General features: G+C 34.0%; 2 protein-coding genes and 1 non-coding gene across 5 annotated transcripts; 1 reads left to right on the top strand and 2 right to left on the bottom strand.

Moving 5' to 3' along the window:
- The first annotated feature begins 1,020 nt into the window (after positions 1 to 1,020).
- Positions 1,021 to 2,760, top strand: LOC107785559 (putative polyamine transporter At3g13620). The gene has a single exon (XM_016606887.2). It carries the CDS (start codon positions 1,109 to 1,111, stop codon positions 2,528 to 2,530), a length of 1,422 nt encoding a protein of 473 aa, XP_016462373.1. The 5' UTR covers positions 1,021 to 1,108; the 3' UTR covers positions 2,531 to 2,760.
- A 2,438-nt stretch (positions 2,761 to 5,198) lies between these two features.
- TRNAG-UCC (transfer RNA glycine (anticodon UCC)) lies at positions 5,199 to 5,270 on the bottom strand. The gene has a single exon. It is a non-coding gene; the product is annotated as a tRNA-Gly (tRNA).
- Positions 5,271 to 6,632: 1,362 nt separating this feature from the next.
- Positions 6,633 to 14,569, bottom strand: LOC107785560 (serine/threonine-protein phosphatase PP2A catalytic subunit). 3 transcript variants are annotated; one of them, XR_001647884.2, is made up of 11 exons: positions 14,304 to 14,569; positions 13,195 to 13,251; positions 12,294 to 12,377; positions 11,580 to 11,651; positions 10,874 to 10,945; positions 10,659 to 10,699; positions 9,595 to 9,661; positions 7,723 to 7,904; positions 7,523 to 7,612; positions 7,325 to 7,432; positions 6,633 to 7,154 (listed from the first exon to the last, which is right to left on the bottom strand). XR_001647884.2 is itself a non-coding variant. In XM_016606890.2 (10 exons), exons 1-10 carry the CDS (start codon positions 14,391 to 14,393, stop codon positions 7,089 to 7,091), a joined length of 747 nt encoding a protein of 248 aa, XP_016462376.1. In that variant the 5' UTR covers positions 14,394 to 14,569; the 3' UTR covers positions 6,633 to 7,088. The 3 variants fall into 3 exon arrangements, 2 of the variants coding, with proteins under 2 accessions (XP_016462376.1, XP_016462377.1); XM_016606890.2 differs by lacking the exon at positions 7,723 to 7,904; XM_016606891.2 differs by lacking the exons at positions 6,633 to 7,154; positions 7,325 to 7,432 and having other exon boundaries at positions 7,522 to 7,612.
- Positions 14,570 to 18,104: the final 3,535 nt, after the last annotated feature.

The following is an 18,104-nucleotide window of genomic DNA, read 5'->3' as shown; positions in this document are numbered from 1 at the left end:
TAGTATTATTTAATATTGACCACAAAATAAATACAAGTACTAAATCAAGGAGTTAGATTGTTATAGATATAAAATATAAATATAAATAAAAAGAAACATGTTATCTGGAAGTTTTAAATTTTAAGGTAATTCCAATAACTCAATTATAATTTGATATTTGTGTTCGCGCATCGCACAGGTACTAATACTAGTTTTCCTTAGTGACACTTAAATTCCCTTAATTTATTTCAGTCTAATCTGATCTTGATTTGTTATCTATCTGAAATTTGAGTATTATTTTAAAATTCAAATTTCAAAAATGCTAGGCACAAATCATTATTTTTGACACACATTAATAAAACTTCTTTACATAACATTAACTACAAAGAGTATTAGATTCAACTAACCTTCTCTCTTACTTAAATGAGTAATTAACTTTTAATCCCTCCAATTCATCTTAGTTGTCAAGATAACTTGTAAAAGTGATATTTGATTACTATACTCCTATTTACTTTTCACATTTAGGATTTTGTGCTATATAATTAATATTTTTTACTTTCAAAAATAATAAGTATTTTGGATCAGTTATTTTTAATAACTCGACAACTAAAATAAACAAGAAGAAATATATGCCTTGTCAGAATAACTAGAATTAGAAAAAAATAATTTCTTAAAGTGACAAATATTTTGAACTAAGGACCTGTTTGGCCATTAAAAAAATTTACTTTTTTCTAAAATCAGTGTTGACCATAAAAATTTTAAATTTCACTTGAAGTTAAATTTCAGAATTTTTCGGAAATTTGAGAAACTCTGAAAACTGTTTTTCAAAATTTTCACTTCAAATTAGTCACAAAATTTTTAATATAGCTTCAAATTGTATTTATATCCAAACACAATTCCGATTATCAAATATCATTTTTACTTTGAACAAAAAATATACCTTTTTCTGAAATTTCATAATTCTTAAGTCCAAACGCCAACTAAAATTTCTAGGTTAAATGATACAGATAAGGATGTATGATTTCATTAGAATCTTCTAATTATAGTCTTAACATTTAATGCGAGAATCCTCCTAAAAAACAACCACTTTGGTCACTCTTTCATCAAACAGAATATTGCAAAAATCAAAATGACACAAGAAATTGATCCTCCACTTTCCACCATGCCAGAAAACTCTCCAAAACTCCCCATAACTGCATCCACTGCAAATTCCAAGAACAAAAAACTCACTCTTATCCCTCTAATTTTCCTCATATATTTTGAAGTAGCAGGTGGTCCTTATGGTGAAGAACCAGCAGTTCAATCTGCTGGTCCTTTATTTGCAATTCTTGGTTTTTTAATTTTCCCATTTATTTGGAGTGTCCCTGAAGCTTTAATTACTGCTGAATTATCCACAACTTTTCCTGGAAATGGTGGTTTTGTTATATGGGCTGATAAAGCTTTTGGTCCCTTTTGGGGTTCATTAATGGGTACATGGAAATTCTTGAGTGGGGTAATTAACATTGCTTCTTTTCCTGTTCTTTGTATTAGTTATATGGAGAAGCTTTTTCCAATTTTCTCATCTGGGGTTCCAAGATTTATGGCAATCTTGGTTTCTACTTTGTTACTTTCTTTTTTAAACTATACTGGTTTGACAATTGTTGGTTATGCAGCAGTTGTACTAGGTGTTGTTTCACTTGCACCTTTTTTACTAATGTCATTGATTGCAATTCCAAAGATTCAGCCTCACAGATGGATAAGTTTAGGTCAAAAGGGTGTGAAAAAAGATTGGAATTTGTTCTTTAATACATTGTTTTGGAACTTGAATTTTTGGGATAATGTTAGTACTTTGGCTGGTGAAGTTGAGACCCCACAAAAGACTTTTCCTTTAGCACTATTTTCAGCAGTGATTTTCACTTGTTTGGGATATATAATTCCACTTTTGGCTGTGACTGGTGCTGTGTCAGTTGATCAAAGTGAGTGGGAAACAGGATTTATGGCTAATGCTGCTGAGATTATTTGTGGTAAATGGTTGAAATTTTGGATTGAAATTGGTGCTGTTTTATCAGCAATTGGACTATTTGAGGCTCAGTTAAGTAGTTCTGCTTTTCAACTTTTGGGTATGGCTGAATTGGCATTTTTGCCTAAATTCTTTGGTTTGAGGTCTAAATGGTTTAATACACCATGGGTAGGGATATTATTGTCAACAGCAATTTCACTTGGTATGTCTTATATGAATTTTACTGATATAATCTCTTCAGCTAATTTCTTGTATAGTTTAGGTATGTTTTTGGAATTTTCATCTTTTATTTGGTTGAGAAGGAAATTTCCTTTGATCAAAAGACCATATAGGGTGCCAATGAAGTTGCCAGGATTGGTGATTATGTGCTTGATTCCATGTGTTTTTTTGGTGTTTATAATGGCTATTGCAACCAAGATTGTGTTTTTGATAAGTGGATTGATGACTGTGGGAGCGATTGGATGGTACTTTTTGATCAAGATTTGTAGGTCCAAGAAATGGCTTAAATTCAATGATGTTGACATTCATGTGGAAGACCCAATAGTGGGATGACTATCGAGACGGATCTAGAGCGAATTTTGTGGGTTCAACTAAATCGACTACTATTTTCAATTATGTATGCATATACAAGTTAGAATATTGAAAACCTTACTATCACAATTATAGTTGAAGATCATCGTAAAGGAATCTACCTTTGGGAAGCATATTCAAGTTTTTCTCTATAGTGGGAAACTATGTATTATTATGAAAAGATTAACTGCATGTCCTTTATTTGATGTTTGTTTATTTGCTTTTGTTTTCTTCACTCTATTGTGTATACCCTTATATAGAAATAAGGATAAAATAACTTATCAGGAATAGTACAATCACTTTTGTTTTAATGCTCTGAATAATTTAAAAATCTTGTAAAATTTCCAATTTAGGAGAACGCAATTAATTCGAGTTGATTTGGTATAACTTTTAGTCAATGATTTAATTTATCTCAAGATTTCAAAAACTAGATAAGAATTTTTTATTCACTTAGCTATATATTGCAAAACAAACCGTCATGCTAATATACATCTTCCCTTTAAAGGTCACAGCATATTAAATGAAGAAATTATGAAAGAATATGCAAATTTGAAGTAATCTTTTTTTTTCTTTATGATGCAATAGTTACTGTTGGTAATTGATACGGTCTTCAATATACTTACATATTCATATCATCATGTGTAGTGATATACAAGTACTAGTGGAGTCAGAAATTTTATTAAGGGATATTAAAATACAAAGAAATAAAAGGACGAAGAAGTTAAGGAGATTCAACTTATAAATACATTCAAAAGAAATTACCTAGCTATACAATGTAATTTTTCAACGGGTTCAATTGTAACTCTTAGACTGACGTGACTCCGCCAGTATACACAAGTGTAGGCATAAAAATGTATACAACAATGTAGATACACGAAAAAGAGTTATGTCAGATCAGCAGTTATACATAAATTCCAGGTCCTTTAAGCGCTATAAGAAATGTTTCACAATTGTACATGGAAATAAAAAGATTAAAAACTTAAAAATGCGTATACAACAATGTAGATACACGAGAAAAAGTTATGTCAGATGAGCAGTTATACATAAATTCCAGGTCCTTTAAGCGCTACAAGAAATGTTTCACAATTGTACATGGAAATAAAAAGATTAAAAACTTAAAAATGCGTCTGCCGGGAGTTGATTTGGTATAACTTTTAGTCAATGATTTAATTTATCTCAAGATTTCAAAAACTAGATAAGAATTTTTTATTCACTTAGCTATATATTGCAAAACAAACCGTCATGCTAATATACATCTTCCCTTTAAAGGTCACAGCATATTAAATGAAGAAATTATGAAAGAATATGCAAATTTGAAGTAATCTTTTTTTTTCTTTATGATGCAATAGTTACTGTTGGTAATTGATACGGTCTTCAATATACTTACATATTCATATCATCATGTGTAGTGATATACAAGTACTAGTGGAGTCAGAAATTTTATTAAGGGATATTAAAATACAAAGAAATAAAAGGACGAAGAAGTTAAGGAGATTCAACTTATAAATACATTCAAAAGAAATTACCTAGCTATACAATGTAATTTTTCAACGGGTTCAATTGTAACTCTTAGACTGACGTGACTCCGCCAGTATACACAAGTGTAGGCATAAAAATGTATACAACAATGTAGATACACGAAAAAGAGTTATGTCAGATCAGCAGTTATACATAAATTCCAGGTCCTTTAAGCGCTATAAGAAATGTTTCACAATTGTACATGGAAATAAAAAGATTAAAAACTTAAAAATGCGTATACAACAATGTAGATACACGAGAAAAAGTTATGTCAGATGAGCAGTTATACATAAATTCCAGGTCCTTTAAGCGCTACAAGAAATGTTTCACAATTGTACATGGAAATAAAAAGATTAAAAACTTAAAAATGCGTCTGCCGGGAGTTGATTTGGTATAACTTTTAGTCAATGATTTAATTTATCTCAAGATTTCAAAAACTAGATAAGAATTTTTTATTCACTTAGCTATATATTGCAAAACAAACCGTCATGCTAATATACATCTTCCCTTTAAAGGTCACAGCATATTAAATGAAGAAATTATGAAAGAATATGCAAATTTGAAGTAATCTTTTTTTTTCTTTATGATGCAATAGTTACTGTTGGTAATTGATACGGTCTTCAATATACTTACATATTCATATCATCATGTGTAGTGATATACAAGTACTAGTGGAGTCAGAAATTTTATTAAGGGATATTAAAATACAAAGAAATAAAAGAACGAAGAAGTTAAGGAGATTCAACTTATAAATACATTCAAAAGAAATTACCTAGCTATACAATGTAATTTTTCAACGGGTTCAATTGTAACTCTTAGACTGACGTGACTCCGCCAGTATACACAAGTGTAAGCATAAAAATGTATACAACAATGTAGATACACGAAAAAGAGTTATGTCAGATCAGCAGTTATACATAAATTCCAGGTCCTTTAAGCGCTATAAGAAATGTTTCACAATTGTACATGGAAATAAAAAGATTAAAAACTTAAAAATGCGTATACAACAATGTAGATACACGAGAAAAAGTTATGTCAGATGAGCAGTTATACATAAATTCCAGGTCCTTTAAGCGCTACAAGAAATGTTTCACAATTGTACATGGAAATAAAAAGATTAAAAACTTAAAAATGCGTCTGCCGGGAGTCGAACCCGGGTCTATTGCTTGGAAGGCAATTATCCTAACCGTTGGACTACAAACGCTTGTTGCTGAAGTTGACATTTCTAAAATATCACACGCAAAATTGGTTCAGAACTTCCACTTTGCATTTTCAGTTATATTATACTAAATTTGTAGATTTGTTCATACCCTATGATGGCAAATATTTGTTGTTTAGCTCATAGAGAAAGTATATACTCATTCAATAAGAACTTAATCCCTTTCAAATTCAACCAATCAATTATGGAAAATGTCTCCAGCAGTACTTTTATACTGGGTCGTTGTTGTTGTTGTCTCCAGCAGTACTTTCTTATGCAATCAGTTGCTAGCTCAAGGACAAAAGTGTACTTCCTGCCATGTCTTTTTTTCACACTTCCCTTAACAAATTATTACTAATAAGAAGAAGGGTTGTTTGACTACTATACTCTTATTTACTCTTTACATTTAAGTTTTTTATGTTATGTAATCAATTTATTTAATTTTAATTTTAAGAACAATTAATACTAAAGACAAAATGTAAAAAAAATAATTACATCTTGATTTTCGAAAATGATAGTAATATTTTGGACCAATTATTTTTAGTAACTATGACAACTAAAATGGACCCAAGGGAGTAAGATAAAATCATAGAGAAAGCACACAATAACTCCTAAGGGTCGTTCAATTTGCAAATAAGTTATATCTCGATTATAGTCCAAAATTAAATAATGATGATATTTAATGAATATACTATAATCAGTAGATGTGTGTTCATTGAATTAAAAATGGGGTATGTGCAATGTAAAACTTGTGTTTGATTTTACAATAAATAAACTTGAACAAACTTTAACTTTCAGTTGGCCTTCTTAAAGGACTTTGAGAGGAGTTTTGGAGAACCACTTTTGTCTTTTGGTTGTTTTATCCCAAGATTAGCTAACCCCTATTGAATGTGTTATAAAGTAATATCACAATTATGGTATAACTAATTTTGAGATTATTTATAGAGTAAATAAACTTTTCACCAACATGATTGCGAAATTGTTTGGAGACGCATAGAAAACCAAACTTCCATTATTTGTTTCTTGAAAGAAGCATCGCAGGAAAATTACGTAGAATATGCCAAAATGTCTTAGGTCGACCTTAATAGTAGTATTTTGCTTCAAAAATCAATTACTAATAAATAGAAAATGTTATTCTCTAAGTTCAAAATTGTGCGGACAAATACACCCTTTCCACTTTTAACAAGTAAAAATAGTAGTACATGACAACCAAGACAACTAGAGAGTACGAGTTATCCGTAGGCGGCGCCAAAAACACAAGTAAACACATCCTGCCTGAGTTTTAAAACATTCCTATGCCTTCAAGCCATGGATGATGGGTGAGATTTGGCCTCTGCCGCGAAATAACTATCAAGCATGAGCTGAAAATACCAACAAACTTGAACAAAACCACTTTGAGAAATCAAACTAGAGTCGTGGCCTCAGAGAACATTACACGAGCACTCATTCAAAGGTGTTAACAAATAATCATCTTACCTCTACAAAGCTTATACGACAGGGATTGTCCTTGTAAAGGGACAAGAATTATCACAAAGCAAATCATTGTCCTTTCTATCTAACCAAAAAATATAGGATCAAAGGGGGAAAAAAGAGTTAAAATATTGTCTGCGCAAAAATGATACATGCACCCTCTGTCACTGGCTTCACCATCTCTTCACAGCATTTCAATGAGGTTTCAGTATCACATGCCTGATTTACATGCTTCATTTCATAGTAGTAGCGCCACCATAGCGGGAAAAAAACTACAAACTGGTAAGAGGCTCGTAGCATATAAAGCAGTTAGCAGGGCCTTCTGCACAAAAATAAGAGGTTTGTGCATTTGCATCATAAGAAGTAATCAGGTGTTCTTCGGGTTACATCTGGCTCCCCTCTCCTTGGAGCTGGTTCAAACTGCAAAAGAAATATTTTTCAGACCTCACGAACAGTTGCAATTCTCATAGAGCGCACATACTACAGTAAACTAATTAGCAAACCTACTCGTCTGAGCTTGACAAATGAAAACTGTATCATAATGAGGGGAGACCAACTAAAAAAAGGAAGGAAAAGCAAAAGGTAGACACCTGAATGAATGTGCGCTCCCTGGAATCATCAACTTCCAAGATGGACGCCATATTTCCACAACGGTAACAATAGTTAGGTGCACTAAAGATGGTAACCACCTTTTGATCCTGCAAAGACAGCATCGCTCATCGATCTTTCGTTCTCTTGGACCAAAACAAACTTTCACATAAATAAAAAGGATATAAATGAGAAATTACGTGGGCCCAATTGAATCCCTCCATAACCAGCTGGTGTGCTCTAGCAATTAGCTTCAAGTTGTTGGTGTGGTTAAACTGCTCAGAGATATCCTGTTGTAATTCATTGACAAGATAGCAAAAGCTTCATTTGCTGACAATGACAAATAAGAACTACTCATATACATCAGAGAGAATGAAGGTAAAAGTGATATGCAAATTACTTGGCCAAATGTATATCCAGCACCCCTAGGTGAGATACCCCAACCGCAACGATCATCAGGATCAGACCATAAAAGATCACACATAGCACCCTCATGTGGGACTTCTTGTACACGGTCAAAATTGCGAATATTATCAAGAGTTTCAATAGATGGAGACAGACCACCATGGAGGCAAAAAATCTCTGACTCAACCAACAAAAGATCCCAAAATAACCCATTAAGACTAGAATTGCATACCAAAGACAACAATCTAAAATTCTAACTAATAAGAAAATGTATTTAAGGCATATTTCCAGTTTTCTGAAATTATACAGCAAGGTAACAGCCTGTAACAGTCCAACTAATGATATTGCCCATGTTAGACCTAGATCCACACGGTTTTGAAAAACATCACCAAGGTCTGAGGTTTGCTCCCTAAATACCCAAACATCATTTTCGTGTTTCCCTGATGAGGGATTTGCCTAGAGTATCACGTACTCCGGAACCCTGCGTCCTAAGCTAAGGTTTGCCCCGTCATCGCTCAACCCACAGTGATAATGTCCATTTTGAACTTAGGTCAACACCGCTTTGAAACGAACCGCTAGGATCTAAGACTTGCTTCCTTATATACAAAATATTATCTATTTTTGTCAATATAGGATTGCCTAGGGTGCTACACATCTATGCAAATTGTCGAGCTAAACAACCGCTAAACATAATAGTAACAATTATGGTGATTCTTTTACATATTAGTGGCTATGCTTTTTTTGCTGATAGCCAGGCTAGCAATTTACAATTTTATGTCAAAGTACTAGGTCAAATACAACAGTTACCTCTCTCTCCCCTTAACTCCAACACCAGATAGATAAGAAAATAAATCTCTCTCGATCCCTCCCCCTCCCCCTCCCCCTCCCTCTCTCTATATATATACGCCATTAGCCACAGCTGTTACATGGACAGCACTTGATCTCAATCAAAATAGGCAAAGAAAGCATGTGTTGATTGATCAGTAAGAACCCACCTTTTATAAATTCCATCTCTACCTCTCATATAACTCTGCTTTCCCCGCTCCTTTGTGAACACTATGGACAAACCAGTGTTTAGTGTGAACTTTTCGAATAGATCGTGTTAAAGACCTCTTGCAGAAATGCAGGGTAAGGCTGCATACAATAGACCCTTGTGGTCCGGCCTTTCCCCGGACCCTGCGCATAGCGGGAGCTTAGTGCACCGGGCTTCCCTTTATTGTGTTAAAGACGGTCTGATCTTATTTAACATGAATTTCTACGTTCACCAACTATACCCCTAACAGGATTACGATTACAAATTCTAACAAACAAAATATGCAAGTTGTAGCTTTGAAAAAAGGATATTCCGATACATGTATTTGATTCCAAATCCAATGAAATTATGTTTGAACAAAAGCAACTTGATTGAGCCTTAAAGTGAGCATGAGTGATTTAGTTTGTTAACTCTTTAAACCACTTTTTCAGAACAATTGATAACACTTTGAGCCACATTGAGTTCCAACTTTGATTTTGGGTTTTGCAAATGTGTTCCCCCATAGGGCTTTCATACATTGAACAAAAGTCCATTTAAGGCAATATATTGAATATTTGAATATATAACCCTAGCATAAGAACTCTCCTAATTCATAATCTCAATACGTTTTGGCTCCATTTTCAAAAATAAAAACATAAGTGCATTAAGCAAAAAAGAATAATGTATCACATTGTCCAAAGAAAAAGACTTGGATAACCTCAGCAGTATACGTAATAATTTTAAAAAACACAGAAACGTGTATTACGGATCAAAATCAATCCCAAAAGAAGCTAGTTGCATAATATGTAATAAGTAATCCATTAAAAGACGTTAAAAGGAGGATATTATACTAACCAAAGCAGTCAGAGGAAAGTAGTCAAACAGATCTGTGAAAGTCTTCCACACATTGGCATTACCGTATCTGTAAAATGAAAATACAGAAAAGCACTAAACATTTATTGCTATAAAACTTAACAATAAGACAAGTTTGCAGAGCATCCAAAAGACTCAAAATATTACAGAAAAAGGGAATTAAAGATGAGCTACTAATGGAAGAAAATGCGTTCTAACCTTTGTCCTTTGGAATAAATTAAAGCATTCTAAGTTTCAATGTTTCCATAGTTACTCTGTTGTTTTTCTTGCTTGATAAATAATAATGTTTCAGCCTTGAGGGCTGTATTCTTAAATTGATACACCTCATGAACATCAACATATGCTACATGCTACATTTGCTTAATCCACATTTCAACACTTATTTTAAAGTATATACACCGATAACTTCAATATAAAAATATGTTCGTTTCTCAATATCTGCACGACCCAACTGGATCATCTTAATTGGGAAAGAGAGAATATTGTTTTGAGTTCCATGCTCAATCAATCATTATCATATAGCAATTTACTTTATGAACTCATATCAACTCTGTACATCATATACCATACATCATTTGCATGGAGGGAACTGGGAACTATCCCATTAAAGCAACTACAATTTCATAGAAGTTAAAGTGACAAATCACTTATGTCGACTATATCTTGAAAAACAACTACCATAAAATACTTATTTAAAAAAAAAGACTACTATGATAATGCCCAAGCTGTGGAACCTAGGTATAGGCATGTTAAGAGAATTTGCATATAAACAGCACGCCCTAAACTGTGAAAATACCAAGACTAGAAATTTGCTCAATCCAAATATCCACTATGTTGCGCGGACTCTCCAAAACAGCTGCCGCACCCGTGTCAGATCCTCCAAAAAAAATACATTATTTTTGGAGGATCCGACACGCACCTATCGATATTTTCGGAGAGTCCGAGCAACATAGAATATCCAAACCCACCACTCCCTGCTCCCTCAAGGCTGAAGGAGAGAAGGTCATACAATGTAACCTACAAGAAGTAAAATTAAGAGGACTTACTTCCGTAGGCATTCATCATAAAACCCATAAACCTGAGTAATCTGTAAGAGACAGAGCAAACAATCAGTGCTCACCACCAGATATAATTAACATTAAAATTCATAATGGAACAAATGAATAAATTCTTTTAATCCACTGCATAAAGGGATCCATTTGATGAGGCTTATGTAAAATGTAGAGACGGGGAGATCTTTAAGATCAAGAATGAAGTATACCTGGCGACTCTCATGATTACCCCTTAGGATTGTAATTCGCTGGGGATAGCGCACTTTGAGAGCCACTAAAAGCTGGAAAAGGTGAAAAACAGACAAGCTTATAGTCAGAATGAGACCATCACTAGCAACATCTACATAACACTAAGCCCATCTCAGTAGTGAAAAGGTGTTCCAGTACGATAGTTAAAAACTATATATTATGTCTGTAATGATGTAAAACTTATGGGTTCCTGCATTCAAACATGCCAAATGCTAAACCTAACAGTGCACCCATAATATCAAACAAGACAAACCAGTCCATGATAATTTTCTCAAGTGAATTATTATAGTAAAATTTCTGTCTTCCTGAGCTAAGGGTCTATTGGAAACAGCCTCGGTGCCCCGTCGGGAAGGGGTAAGATCTGCGTACACACTACCCTCCCCAGAACCCACTTTGTGGGATTTTACTGGGTCGTTGTTGTTGTTGAATTATTATAGTAAAAAGCTTTTCACAATTCAGATAGCTGAGAACTGAAGATATTTCTCCAAATCTAAGAGATCACATGCAAAAAAGTACTGCCCCGGAAAAGTACAAACGAGAAGTACAAGAAAGAGAGGCACACGGGAGATGGTAAAGGTTACAAGTATTGCATGAGTTTATCATAAACAACTGATATATCATTACTGTATCTACTTGTTTTAAGAAATAAAGGAGCTAGAAGCTTACCGTTACTGTTTCAACAGAATAGTATCCACGATCCACATAATCTCCCATGAATAAATAATTAGTGTCAGGACACTGCCAATAAAAACCAAATTAGGATGTGTAAAAAAAACAAATCTGATGACAATCACTTTCTTGGAAACATTAAACTACATATTTGCATGTAACAAAGGGGAAAAATTACTAATTGGATTCTCACCTTAATTGTCACAATACAGCCACACATTAACACCCTTAGAAACAAGCATTATGTAGCTCATATCCAAAACAATAAAGAATTCCTCGAAGCTCAATAATCAAGTGACTGAAGATCTTTCTTTTCTTTCTCCATGGCAATGAAAAGGAGCTACACTTTTTACCTCTTGAGTTAGTGAAATGGATTATATCTAAATTGTACTGTGTTCACTTTCAGATTATTAACACAGCTCCATGAATAGCAACATAACTAGGTTTCAACACCTGGATGACAGTATATGCAACATTGTGCATCCCTTCTGAAAAACATATTAATAAAAACTCTCCCCCTTCCTGAAGAAGAGAGAAATTCTTCCCCAACCAAATGACTAATATACTCGAAAATGTTCATTGACACCATGAATTACTGTGACAAAGAAAGACAATTACGAGATTCTTCTTGCCCTAGAATGCCCCCTAGTCTCAGCTTCCGGCAAGAACAAATCCGTAAAAGAGAAAGCAAAGAATAAGAAAATGTGATACCTTTCCACCAATTCGAAAAAGCTCAGCGAGATCATGGAACTGACCATGAATATCACCACATATAGTCACAGGGCTTTTCACAGGCTGCAATAAGGAAAATCCAATAATCAATCTATCCACGAAGTGTTAAATATTTTGGATACTAATTACATGTAACATGTTAAAATTGAATAGTTTTGAGAAAGCTCTAAAATTCATTAAAATTATATTCCAATTGCTAACCGCATTCTATCATAAAAGAAAAAATTACTTCACTCTGCATCTTTAAGATGATAAAAATACAAGGAGAGTCAAAATCCAGCCTATCATACACTGAATAGTTTGGGCCTTACACTACTTTCTCATAATAGATGTTCCAAATTGAGTCCTAGTAAAGATGGCCTAGTGGTTGAGGCATGAGAGAAACAACCTAAAGATCCCAGGTTCGAATCCCACCTACAACACTTAGTGCAACCATATTTGCTCTAGCTTAGGCAAGGAGGAGTACCTGGCAACCTGTACTTGTGGGTTAGAAAGGTTGCCGGATAAATCAGTAAGGTGTACGCAGGCCGGCCTGGACATCATTGATATAAAAAAAGGATGTCCTACATTGACTACCAAAAGATTAATACTAAAGCACTGGTTCCAGAAGCATCTTAGGTGCATCTCGACCAAGACTCATTGAGCTGATTTTTCTTCTCCTACAACTCTTTTAAGGGGAAAAGAAAGAGCTATTAGATTGAGATTGGTAGACAAGTTTATATTATAATGATTTGAATTGTGAAGAAGTAAGGAAATTAGTTGGAAAGATGCCATATCAAACTGAAATAATATAATATTGTCTGGTTTGGAGGGGGAAAACTTGTACACTTAGTGAAAAAGAAAAGGCAAGAGAACATAACCAATCAACAAGGTATCATACCTGCACGTTGCTCTCTTCCATTAGAATCTCCTTTGCTTTCTCACATAGTCCTCTTACCTATACAGCAATATGAGCTCCTTTATCAATAATACAGGAGGGGACTAAACACGTGCACCATAACAAAAGGGCAACATGCAGCAAACCATTAAATAAGAGTCTAATACAAGTTCAGATGTATAAGCTCAAAGCAAAACAACTCCACTAAAAGACCCAAAGTATCGCTAAATATAGACCTCTACTTTCCTTTTTATAAGCTTAATGGGCACCATTTCCCTATATACAAGCTTCTGTAATAATGTATGCCATAATCTTACAGAAAACTCATCTATAACTCTGCAATAAGCCAATCTTTTCATGGATTCCAATTAGAGATGAAGGAACTCATCAAAAAATTGGAAGTTAATAAACAAATTCATGTTCATTTTGTTTTAATGTGGCAACCCCCCCCCCCAAAAAAAAAAAAAAAAAACTCAGGAGTCATCTGGTGCTCAAACCCCCAGGATTGGAGATGGAGATCCTTTCCACTAGCCTATCCCTCACTTGTCAAAACAATACCAAGTTTTTCACTTTAAAAGGTTATGACTTCACTAATTTTTTAGTTGGATCTTGGAATTCTGAAGAAAAGGAAAGTAAAGACAATTTGAAAATAAAAATGAGGATAAGTGCACTGCACGTCTGACTCACTACAATTCAGTGGCGGAGCTAAAGGGAGCATGTTATTTTTGTTATATATGAACTGTTGTCTAACCTTGACATAAAAAATATTGAATTATAGTGCTAAAGGGTGTTCAAAGGTTGCCTTAGATCACAAGTTCAAATCCTAGTGTGACACTAGTATTTTCTTGAATCCCTTTATGTGAATTTCTAGGAAATGATACTAAAGAACACTAGAACGAACATTTCCATGCTTTCCCTACATCCAAACTAAAAAGAAACTGAATTTTTTTAAAATCTTGAAATCCAGCAACACATATATGAAAACACGCGGATCTGATTCTCAAGCCCATAAATCTAAGACCAGAATATCAAGAAAAAGCCACGAAATTTAAGAGAGAGAAAAAGATCAGCAAACGCAGATCCGAAAAAAGAAAAGAAAAGGGAAATTGAACCTCCTGTTCAGACAAGGGTTTGCACTGCATAAGCTGAGCAATTTGTTCGTCAAGATTTCCATGAGATGCGCTCGATGGCACCGGATCCATTGCTGATTGATCTTCTTTTCTACTGCTTCTGGAGGGAAATTTGTGCAGAAACCCTAGCGGAAAAGGGGGATGAAATCAAACGGGGTTTGATTTGATTTGATTTTCTCTCAGCTCTACAGACGGAGAGAGAGAGAGAGGAGTGAGCGAGTGGTGGTGGTGAAACCAAAGGAAAGGGCGAAATAGTGAACCTCTCTTTGCTTTTTGTCCTGTTTTCGAACTTCTTCTTGTTTTCTTTTTTCTTTTTTTCTTTTTCTTTTTCCACTTTGTTAGAGTACTTTTTTATAACGTCTTTGTATTCGGAATCACCCAATGAAATGATCATAAAAATAAAAATGAATTAAATAAATAGACTTTTTCCACTCTTAATTAGAAAATTTGGATTCAAATCATAAAATTAATCCATATTTGATTGAAAGTGTTTTTTTCTTAAACAGAGATGCGAATCTAAATTAGTTTGGCACTTCTTCTACTTGTTCTTCTTCTTCTCTCCTTCTCCCTACCTTCTTGAGCCACCGAAGATCTATGGGAAATAGTTTTTTATCTTCACTAGGTAGAAATAACATCTGCATACATACTATTTTTCCCGAACATCGCATGTGAGAATAAACTGAATACATTATAATATTATATATTTTAATACAAAAAATACATAATATATATCTTTAAATTTTTACATATATTTTATCACTTAATTGTGATAAATTAATACGATATGATATACATATTAGATATAGGGAATCTTTTGTAGTATCTTTATGGCTTTATTTGGGCGATAAGATTATATTTACTTGAACTCAATCGTGAATTAAAAATCTTCCTATAACAATATAAAATGGCAAAGCTTTACTTGTACTTTCTATTTGTGTAATAATATTCTCTTTATCTTATAAGTTAATGTATGAGTCGTTCTTACGACCCAATTCCTATCGTAGGTCGTGAAGGCGCTCAATGTTGTGTCAGGCAATCCAACAATAACTCAACACTACGACAAGCAGTTCATAACACTATTTAAAATAAGTGGTGAAATAAGTAGGCAAAAATCATTCCAAAATCATGAAAAAATACTAGCATCATCATCATGATTCGAAACACGATAAAAATATCAAAACTAATACTGTTTGAAAGTAATACAATAGTATGAAATATGGGAAGGGGACTCCAAGGGTTTGCGACGGTCATGCTACCTTGAAGCAATGCACTCACTCACGAAGTCCACTTCCTCCAACACCCGGATCTATGCAAAAATATGTAGAAGTGTAGTATGAGTACTAGACAACATGTACCTAAAGTAAGTATCAAGGTTAACCTCGGTAAAGTAGTGACGAGGTTCAAGTTATATGATATCACTAATCAGAGAACTTGTGCAATCTATCAAATAACTAGCAACAAGAATATTAGAAGATGTAGTACCATCAAATCAACGAAACAAGAGTTATCAGCTCATCACATGTAAATCAATTTTGATAAAAGAATTATCAATCAATAATAGAAGTATAAAGTAGCATGTTAAAAGTGACGTGAAATCATGTAAAATGCAAGATAAAACATAAAGAATTCTGTTGCAAGATCAAGAATGACACTCTTATGCTCCACTTATCATCAAACAAGAATGTCATTATTATACTCCACTCATCATCAAACAAGAATGCCGCCCTTATACTCCATCAACATTAATCACATCAATCATAGTACCACAATCTGTGTGTACACCATCAAGAGAGAAACATGAGAGGGCGACCCTAGGGGATGAATCCATATTCACACGTTGCACGACAAAAATCATGTGCCATAACAATAAAAATATCATCATAATTGAGAATGCCACCCTTATACTCCGCACATCATCAAAATCAAGAATGTCACCCTTATACTTCACGCACCATCACAATGACAATATCTGCTTGGAAGAGACCTTATTGTGAGCACGTGATTTTTGCCTTATGTGAATTACTCCCATAAATTCAAGAAAAATAAATTTTTTCCATTATTTGCAAATTCGTAGATTTTTGTAATTTTTTTTTGCTAATTGCTTGCATTTGTCCGCGCATGTTTAATTTTGTTTAATTCATGATAATACAAAAAATATATATTACATTTGCATTTAGGATGTAATTTTATATTTTTAGATTAATTAGTAAATAGTTTGTTTTATAGAAATGGAAAAATCACAAAAAAAATAACTCATTTTTTTTTAAATTTTTTAATTTTGAGTTTCAAATTTTGTAGTTTTTCTTTTAATTTGGTTTTAAATTAATTGTGGAGTTAGTTAACTTAATTTGGTAGTATAATTTGGTTTAGGAATTGGTTTAGATTTTATTTTAATTTTTGAGAAAAGAAAAGAGTTTTGAAATAAAAAAAGGAAAAGGAATTAAAGAAATCAGATTTTTGGGCCAAAATTCGAAATTTCCCAAGCCCAAACCAATTTTCCCCTTTGAAACCTATTTGACCCAAGCCCAGATCCGCCCCCACCCGGTCTGCCCCCACTTAAAACCAAATGACCACGTTTTGATGATTTCTAATCTGCGTCGTCGATCTCCCCTTGATCGAATGACTCAGAACTGCATCCCCTGTTATATATAACTGTCCGAACTGTTATCCCCCCTCTCTCATCGTCTCTGTCATTCCCCCGTCTCAGAGACCAAAAGCAAAACCATAAAGCGCCGCCTCGTTTTCCCACTGTCCTCTGGTGGCGGCGCCGGTCCCAAATGACCCCAAATTAACACCACACAATCCCCAGGACCCCCTCACTCCGTTTCCCTCGAATTTTCCCAGAACCGCTAGAATATTAATTTGAAGACATGAACCCTAAAATCCCAAAACCAAATCAGTGAAGTCTAACGAAGTTTTAAGGCCGAATTTGGCTTTATTCGTGCGTTTTCGTTTGAAACACACGATTAAGGCCCATTTCGTTCAAGAAATTGAAGCTTCCTCTGAAGATCCAAGATTAAGCCGTCCGGATTTTAGGTATTTTTCATTTCCTTTTCTTGCATGTTTTCTTCTTCTTCGTCTGAGTTCATTTTTATCTTTTTCTGCACCCTTTCTTCTTTTTCTTCATCATGTGTTCGCTTGTCCGTTTGTTCTGTTTTGCATAACTAGTTTAATAACCAAGCTTAGCTTATTTGTTTTGATTAGTGATTCATTTCCCTTTCTTTTGTTTTTAGTTTCATTTTTAAAAGGGTTTTCGGGTTTTTCTTTTGGGAAATTTCGGGTCAGTCTGTTTAAATGGGTTCGGTTATAGATTATTGGTTTGATTGAAATCAAAAGCCCAAAAATAAGTGATTCATATTGAGTTTTGTAAGCCCAGGCTGGATTGGAACATTGGGTCAATTTGACTCATACCCGTTTAGTTTCAGGGGTAATAACTGGGTGTTCAAGGGCTAAATTGGGAATTGTAGGTGGGGGGAATCTCTAATAACTGAATTAGGAAGCTTCTAGGAAGGTGTCTTTGGGGCTTATGTGAAAATTGAGCTTTCAAGCTGAGGACTCTTAAGCAAAAATGAAAATATCCAAAGGGCAAAAATGCAAAACTAAGCTCATTCTATGCTGCACTAAACCTTGTCTATGAAGGCATTCTTTCTTCAAGCTCAAGAAAGGGGGATAGAGATAAAAACTTTGAAAAATACTAAAAGCAAAACGGCTGGAACTCTTTTTCTTCAAGAAGAATACTGAAAATTGTTTGCGTTTTCTGCTTGATTTCAAGTTTAATTTCCT

This window comes from Nicotiana tabacum, chromosome 22, assembly GCF_000715075.1.
Source record: "Nicotiana tabacum cultivar K326 chromosome 22, ASM71507v2, whole genome shotgun sequence".
Lineage (NCBI taxonomy): Eukaryota > Viridiplantae > Streptophyta > Magnoliopsida > Solanales > Solanaceae > Nicotiana > Nicotiana tabacum.
Note: the sequence above shows the minus strand (reverse complement) of the source record. Positions and strands in the feature narration are given on the sequence as shown.

Bases quoted from the DNA above. Each gene is read 5' to 3' on its own strand.
- LOC107785559 (XM_016606887.2), top strand. From the start codon at position 1,109: ATGACACAAGAAATTGATCCTCCACTTTCCACCATGCCAGAAAACTCT.
- LOC107785560 (XM_016606890.2), bottom strand. From the start codon at position 14,393: ATGGATCCGGTGCCATCGAGCGCATCTCATGGAAATCTTGACGAACAA. The intron at 13,252-14,303 runs GTTCAATTTCCC...ATTGCTGTATAG, and splicing joins AACCCTTGTCTGAACAGGAG to GTAAGAGGACTATGTGAGAA. The intron at 7,613-9,594 runs GTTAGTATAATA...GAATTACAACAG, and splicing joins ACTTTCCTCTGACTGCTTTG to GATATCTCTGAGCAGTTTAA.